Raw genomic sequence first — 8763 nt, 5'->3', positions numbered from 1 at the left:
TATTTAAAGTGAGTTTTACTGACCTTTTAGGGTTGTCGTATTTGTTTAATTGAGCAAGACGTTTTTTATACTTTGATCAAAGTATTCTACACCATGTTCTTGCTCGTTTGCTTACTATTCCAATGTGTATGTTCTTTATCCGTTGAGCACAACACTTCGAGGAGTTTCATGGTCTAAGGGAAAGCCTAAGTCATATCTAATAGAATTATTTTGCTGTATCCAGACTACCAGAGAAGGAATTCTCAGTCTTAAGGGGAGCCTAAGACTCAACATCAGAGAACAAAGAGGAGTTCTCTATCTTAGGAGAACCTAAGATTTGTCGGTGAAGGGAGTTCACTGATCTAAGAGGACGATAATCAAGTTGAGATGAGTCTCACATACTGCCAGATGTCAAAATGTCAGGTGCTAATATTAGCATACTTAGGGGGGCCTAAGTTCAGTTGTTCATAAAATCACTTCTAAGAGGAGCCTAGTTGTCGTGTGAGTTAAGCTCTACGTGAGCCATTGTAGTAGTTGATGTATTACAGATAAGTACTACGTCGTACACTGTTTGACTCTTTAATATTAGTGGATTATCATTCCTGGACACTCTATTCCCAGACCTAGGGGTTTATCATTGAACTGGGTTATCAACTGTTGTGTACCTTTACTTATTTACTTGTTATTTGTATTTTTGTTGTTCCAGTTGTTGTTCAGTGCTTTTTGTTTAATATCCGCATATCGATCAACGAGTCATCCTATTGCCTTTTTCAATAATGATTAAAAGTTAATTTTCTTTTACCACATTAGATAATTCCTCTTATATTTTGCATAGTTTAGAAAAATCACCCATTATACTAAATTATTTCATAAATCACCCACAATACTACATTATTTCATTCAAAGTATAATTATTTATTTCACCAAGTCATCTTACAACATAGCTTTAAACATAGCCACCTCAAGTCCATACAAGACATAAATTTACATAGTTGAACTGAGTTCATATCACAAAACTACATTTATTTGAGGATAATTGTACATAATTTGTAGTACCACTCTTATTGTTAATTAAACCTATTATTATTCTTTGCAGAAAAAGAAGGCTTTTTCATTAGGCTGCATGTTTGGCAACAGTGCTTTTGAGTAAATCTTTCTTTGCACCAACGAACTTGTCCACCACTTTCCCATTCTTTATGAATTGAAATGAAGGAATGGAACTAACTCCAAGCTCCTTTGCAATACTCTGTAAAATACAGTAAAATTAAACCACAATTTTTATTAATAAATTTACATCACTTTGCAAAAGCATATGATCGAATAATTTTTAACTCACCATGAGTTCGTCAATGTCCACTTTCAAGAATATAACATTACTCATTTTCTTCGACAACTCTTCAACAATTGGAGCCATGGCACGACATGGGCCACACCATGTTGCTGTGAAGTTCACAACCACCTAACATAATAGAATATTGCAATTGTCAAAGTCTCGTTTGATAATTATTTGAATTCGTATCGTAATAATTGTGAAAATCTCTTGTGATGACAAATTTGTATCTGTTCGGAAACTTTTTTCTTTTAAACTTTGGTTTGGTTTTTGAAAATACGGATGGAAAGTGAATAACAAAAAAGAAAAACTTTTGGGTAGAAGTGTGTTATAAACTTAATTTTCAAAAACCCAATATTAAATAGTTACAAAATGGAGGCTTGGTTTTTTGTGTTTTATCTTTGAAAATTAAGCTTGTAAAAGCAATGCTTCCACCTAAAAGTTTCTATCTTATGCTATTTACGCTTTACTCATGTTATAAAATATCATGTTAAATTTTGAAAACTAAGACTGAAGTTTTAAAAAAACTTATTTTCATTGGTAATCAAAGGTTTGTTTAAGATAGATAAAAATTATAAAAGAAAATTGGTGAGGAAACAAACATATTTCAAAAATAAAAAAACTAAAAATTAAATCGTTTTAAAATAGGACCTTTATTTTAAATTTCCAGTTTTTGAATATTGTAAACTTGTTACTTGCTTTTTTTTTTTTTTTTTTTTTTTGTTTTTATCATGATTCCACACGTCATTATATATATTTGAATTCTTAGACGAAATTCTAGAAACTAAAATAGGTTCTTAAAAAGTTCTTTTTTTTTTTTTTTGTAACAATTTTATTTTCAGTTTTTTATTTATGAAGATTATGATGGTTTCTATTCAATTTTCAAATAAAGTTTATAAACTTTGTTTTAAAAAAAAAAATACTTTAATTTTTAGTTAAATTCTAAAAGCCAAAAAAAGTATATGAAAAACCTTTTTTTTTTTTTTTTTTTTTTTAGAACTTGACTCGGTCGTTTTTGAAAACCTTAATAGAGAAACAAAAACAAAGGAATATAGTTGAGTTTATAAGCTTAGTTTTTAAAAATAAAAAATAAAAAATATTATCAAATGAAATCTTGGTTTTCGAAATTTTAGATTTGATTTTGAAAATTGAAGAAATTTAAAAAGTGATTAACAAGACAATTATTTGTGGAAGAAAAATAGGATTTTGATTGGGTTTTCAAGTAAATGACAATTAATCATCTAAAGAGAAAAATTGTGAGAAAACCAACATATTTAAAAAATAGAGAACTAAAAATTAAATCATTATAAAAAAAGGACCTTTATTTTAAATTTCCTGTTTTTGAAGATTGTATGCTTGTTCCTTTTTTTTTTTTTTTTTCTCTACTATGATTTGACACTTCTTTAAATACATTTGGATTCTTTAACTGAATTCTAAAAAACTAAAACGAGTTCTTAGAAATATTTTGTTTATGCTACGTTTAGGAATGGTTTTATTTTCAGTTTTATTTTTTAATTTTAAAATTTATGATTATTTCTGCTCAATTTTTCAATAATTGTTATAAACTTTGTCAAAAATGCAAAGAATACTAATTCCTAATTAAATTATAAAAGATAAAATGAAGTTTTTGAAAAGTACTTTTCTTTTAGTCTTCAATATTTGGTTTAGTCGTTTTTTAAAACATTAATAGAAAAAACAAAACTAATGGATAAAAATGGAATTTATAAGTTTAATTTTTAAAAACCAAAAATAAAGAATATTATCAAAAAAAAATTTAGTTTTCAAATGTTGAAATTTCATTTTTAAAATTAAACAAATTCAAAAAGAGAATAACAAAAACAAAAAAAGGGTTATTGGTGGAAGAAAGTTTTGATTTTGAAGGGGTTTTCATGTAGAAAACAATTAATCAAGTAAAGATAGGAGATGAGTTTTGAAGTAAAAATTTATACCAGCTTGTTGCATTGTTTTGCTTTGAGTAGTTGTTGGTTCCATGAGCTAACAGTGTGGCAAGAAATAACTTTTCCCATTTCTGCCATTTTGCAATCTTCTTTTAGATGTGGAAAATTTTTAAAAAAAAAGCCTATAAGAATGAGTTAAAAAATGAGCTTGAATATGAGGGGAAAAAAATAGCTATGCAGAATGCAAGATTGAATGGTTTAATTTATAGTGAAATTTAAGAATGTGCAAAATGTGGCACAAATTAAAGTAAAACCAAATACAGAATCCAAAGAAACATTTTCACTTGATGAATGTGCATTCTCAATGGCTTTTAATGTACAAATTTCACCTTAAAAATGCATAATAACATCATTTCTCTCACTTTTTACTTTAATCCTTTACGATATTTTTTCACCTACAATTAAAGTTGGATCTATATATTCCATATTAACTTTTAGTAAAAATATGAAACATAGGTGTCTGTTTCAATCTCATTTTTTCCCTTTATTGATAAAAGCGGGCCCAAGAGAATGTTAGGCCCAAATAAGATTAGGGTTGGGTGGAAATTATTGGCAAAAATAGGTATTTAAATTATGTACCGGGTACATGAGTTCCTGTGACCTGGCATGCGCAGACTGCTACATGGACAGTCATATAGTGTTGACCAGGTAATCGTAGACGGTGTCCATGATTACCCTAAGTCGTGTATTGGGTACACAACTTAGTGGTCCCTTAAACTATGCCGCGATCCCTTCCTCTTCCTCCCATCCGAAAGCTTTCTCCTTTTCTTCCTCCTCACTACCGCCAGTCGCCAACTCTGCCGCTGTCCGCTGTCTCCGATCTTATTGTTGCTGCCGCCGTGAGCGGATCTACCATCCGCCTTCCCCAATCTTTGTCGTCGTTTGCCTTAGGTAAAGTTTTTTCTTTATTTTTTTTCAATATATGAATTTATTCATAATAAATAAAGATTGCTTCATAGATCTATCATTTTGTTTTCATTTGGGCTGATTTAAGTGTATGATTCATGGATATACTATTTTCTTTTTATTTGGGTTGATTTAAATGTATACTTTATAGGTCTTGTTGATTTAAGAAAGTACTTGAATTTCTTAAAAAAGAAGAAACAATTTTTTTTTTATCGTATTAACATATTTTTCGTCAACTATAACAGCTGAAAAAATTTGAATAAATATGTCGATGCATCCTTTAGTCATTCTTGAACCTGGAAATGATGGAAACAATGATATTGATGTTGAACTTGATGAATTATTTGGAAATGATAGAAGTGGGGAACATGATCTTGAGTTGGTATCGTCAGATATGTTCACCCAAATAGATTAGAAAATTACTAATTCAACATGTGAACGGGGGTCAACTTTGGAGGAAAGGAGTATATGTGTAGATAATTCTAGTTTAATACAAAAAAGAATATTATTTAATAGTAAAGAAGATTTACAACTTAGTTAAAAAGTACTGTGTGACAGAACACTATAATATTATTGTAGTGGAATCAAATCAAGATATTTGATATGTGAGATGCAAACAATGGAGGGATGGTTGTGATTGGAGATTACGAGCATGTTGGCGTAAAACTCATGGGATGTTTGAAATCACCAAACTTGAAGGGGCGCACTCATGTTTGTATTCAAAATTGACACAGGATCATTCACAGCTTGATTCAAATTTTATGAGTATCAAAATCTAAAATTTGGTTAGAACTGATCCTAGGGTACGTGTGGCCCTACTCCAAGAAGCAATTAAAAAACAATATGACTATAATGTTAATTATAGACGGGTATGACAAGCCAAGAGAAAAACATTGATTGTTGTGTTTGGTGATTGGGAGAAATCATATTTAGAGCTTCTGTATTGATTGAGTGCTCTTGTTCATTACAATTTAGGAACACGGTCGGATTGGTATTTTCTTCTGTCTGATGTGTTAAGTACGACTATTTTTTACAAGGAAACACAAAATTTTAAAGTATAAACTGGCATAAGTATGATTTCTCCCTATAAAAGACAACACACACGTTTTGAGCTTTCAAATAAGGAACTTGGTCTTGTAATAAGTGGCAATCATTCAAGATTCCATGCTCTCATGTAATTGCAGTTTGTAATTACATGCGTTTGACATAAATACCTCTTATTGATGAATGCTACAAACTGTCTCATTTCAAAAGATGTTATGAAGGTCGCTTCCATCCAATACAACACTCAGATTATTAGTCAGAATTATCATTTACAGAAGTTCGTCCGAATGCGAACTTACTAAGAGAACAGAGTCGGCCAAAAAGTATGCACATTCATAATGAAATAGATTAGAGAGAGGCAAGCCAAAAAGTTCGATGCACAATTTGCAAAAGAGAAGGACATAACAAGCGTACTTGTCCAGAACGTAGATTAGGTGCTTCCTCTTCGGGCCATTGAATTTTTTATGTACTTGTATTTTTAATGTAATTGTATTTTTTATGTACTTGTATTTATAATGTAATTGTATTCTGTATATAATGACTTTTTCATGTAATGAATTTATTTTATCTAATTCATTCTTAGGAAATAGATTTTATTATGTAATGGATTTTGTTATGTAATGTAATTTGAACTTCTTAGGTAATGGAGCCTAGTCCTTCTAATCATGTACAACTATATCAACAAAATACACATCGTTCACAATCGATATGGGATAGTTCTTCTATCGTAGTTTTGAGTTGTCGAAGAAGGGAGACATCTGCACAACATACTATCCCATTTGATCCATATATTATTCCCTACATTGAACAAGTTGGTTTTTTTGGGGTTGCACAAATCGGATTTATTCAACTTGATTGGCACCTCATTACTGCATTAGTTGAGCATTGGAGATCCAAAACCCACACATTTCACCTGCCTTGTGGGAATTTACAATTACGTTGCAGGATATTGCCATTTAGTTTGGGTTACGAGTGGACGAAGAACCTTTAACTGGTCTATTACAATATAATTGGAAAACTAGTTTTGCGTGCTCTTAGCCATTCTACCAGATGATCTGAAAGGCTCAAAATTGAGTATCTCGTGGTTGGCATCTCAGTTTCCATAATTACCTCCCTATGCCGATGACATCAGCATATGTAGGTATGCACGAGCATACATTATGCAGCTTATTGGGTGATTTTTGTTCCCTGACAAGTCGAACACTCTTGTACATCCTATGTTTCTCCTTTTAATGTCTAATTTTGAGCATGCTGGTACGTACTCGTGGGGTGGTGTCTATCTTGCATGGCTTTATAAAGAACTTTGTCTGGCTACCAAAGCATAAGCATTGGAAATAGTAGGGCCACCGATACTATTACAGGTATGAGCTTATGACAGATTTTAAATTACAACACCACAAGTCCAGTTACAGGTCCCAGGTCATCGTCCAGTTAGTACCAGATATTATTTCATTTATATATTTATTTCATTATCATTTTATGTAAGAATATGAATTAATTGTATTTTTTTTTTATAATTTTAGATGGAGTGGTGTATTAGTGATGATGAAAAATTAGTTATCAATTACTTGACGACTAAAATTAGGTGAATGCAATATGCGATGCATGTTCTAAATGTATGCGTTGATTATCATGCGTCGGTGGTAATGCGTTGGAGTGAACTATACGTTAATGAATGTATGCGATGACCATGCGTTCCTGTCACAAGTTTTCTTGCCCTCACGCCAAGTTGAACGCGAACGCAAGTTTCTCGGGTGATTCGAGATCAAACTTAGGGATTTGTAGCTAGACGTATGCGGTAATGTACATGCGGCGGTTGAATAAAAGAATGATGGAGGGGTTTTTATGCTAAAACTACTCCTACTCCTGACTAACAGACAACGCAATGAGAAGTATGTATGAGAGGTAGAGACACGACAACTGTTGACATGAAATAATTGGATGGGAAAATAGATAAAATGTGAAGATGTCTTCATCACAATCCTTAAAAGTGACCACAAGGGAAACCTCAGCCAACACAAGCTATGCAATCATGCTACACACACTAAAAGCCTAAATCTAGGATGCATGCAATGTGTATGCAAAAGGGTAGAGATGACTGCATACCGCCACCAAATCCTACTTCTTGGATGCAGTCATTGTCCTCTCTGTAGGGTGCATACGCTATGTAATAACAAACGGAGCTTATTCCTAAGTCTCCATTCTTTCTTATGCAAACCTAATCTAGCTCTCTCGAGCATCGATTCTAACCTAACTCTCTCGAGCATTGATTCTAACCTAACTCTCTCGAGTCTTAGGTTCTTTCTTTAGACTCTCTCTCAAGTAACTCTAAAAGTGTGATAGACGCATACACAAGACAAGATAATCACATAAACTTGGTTGACGCAAGATTATTCCTATCTCTAGTGAACAATAGCTTACATTGATTGATGCGTCCAACCACTTACCTTCTCGGGTAGTTAGTTGTTGCTGACTTTACTCATAGACAAGCGTTGCTACAGCTTTGCACTAAGCAAATAAGGTTTTCTCACAAACTCACACAACGCACACTTCTCGATGGTTTGCTACATGCTTCATATCTCTAATCTACATGACTAAGTATACGATACTCTAGCAATCTCACTAAGTGATGCAATGAAAGTTAAGGATGCTAAGTAAAGAAGATGGAGATGGAATCGAATGAGACATAGAAATGCATTGACACATAATGTATTAATTTCTTAATCCCAAAATGTAATACGATACAATATAAGAAAATAAGAGAAAATGAAATGCCAGCTGAAAGCAATGTCTTGCTTCCAGCAGATGTGTGTCAAGGTTGCCGATGGTGCCATGGAGGGGAGATGGAACTGACTCTCTCGAGATCTAGCTCCGGTCGAAGGCTCCAGTCGTCACTCGAAATGGATGAAGGAGAAGAAGAACTCTCAAGCTTATTTCTCACGCGTTAGTCTAGATCATAGGGATTCGCCCTAAGGCGAGCCTCAGGAAAAAAAACCCTAGATTATTTGAACTTATGCTCATTGGCTTCTATATATAGAGCTTGGATCGTCGACAGCATTAATGGATTGCTCTGATTCTGAAATTCGCAGCGCATTAGTCCTTTCTGAATCTCTATTGCTAATGGTGTGGTAGGTGAAATGTCAACATTATTTTTTATTTTCCCGATATATGCATTGATGCGTTCATTCCACCAACCTTACGTTGATCCCTCTAGTATGCGTTATCGTGTAGCCGCAATCATGCAGTGATTGCATTCACTTAATACCGCAACTTCTACACGATGACCGCAATCGCTTAACGATCACAACTCTTATGCAATGGACACATGCGACAGATCACCGTAACACCCACGCGTTGATTGTATGCGTTCGCCATTGTGATGGAGAGTTTCTTCGCATGCGGTAGCTCGGTGTGTTTGCGTCCATTTCCTGCGTTGGCTACAAAAATAGACAATTGAACACATAATAACGTATAATAATGGGTTAGTCGAGATTCTCAATGCTAAACGCCGCAAGCTCATTTTCTCATGAATTCCTAATATAATTG

General features: G+C 33.1%; 1 protein-coding gene across 1 annotated transcript; it reads right to left on the bottom strand.

Moving 5' to 3' along the window:
* Positions 1 to 873: 873 nt before the first annotated feature.
* On the bottom strand, positions 874 to 3443 carry LOC120081982 (thioredoxin H1-like). The gene is made up of 3 exons (XM_039037165.2): positions 3259 to 3443; positions 1316 to 1438; positions 874 to 1225 (listed from the first exon to the last, which is right to left on the bottom strand). The coding sequence occupies exons 1-3, from the start codon at positions 3343 to 3345 to the stop codon at positions 1094 to 1096; spliced, it is 342 nt and encodes a 113-aa protein (XP_038893093.1). The 5' UTR covers positions 3346 to 3443; the 3' UTR covers positions 874 to 1093.
* Between the last annotated feature and the right edge of the window lie 5320 nt (positions 3444 to 8763).

Source organism: Benincasa hispida, chromosome 7 (assembly GCF_027475165.1).
Source record: "Benincasa hispida cultivar pf3 chromosome 7, pf3_genome.v1.1, whole genome shotgun sequence".
Classification (NCBI taxonomy): Eukaryota; Viridiplantae; Streptophyta; class Magnoliopsida; order Cucurbitales; family Cucurbitaceae; genus Benincasa; species Benincasa hispida.
This window is presented reverse-complemented; position numbering and strand designations above follow the sequence as displayed.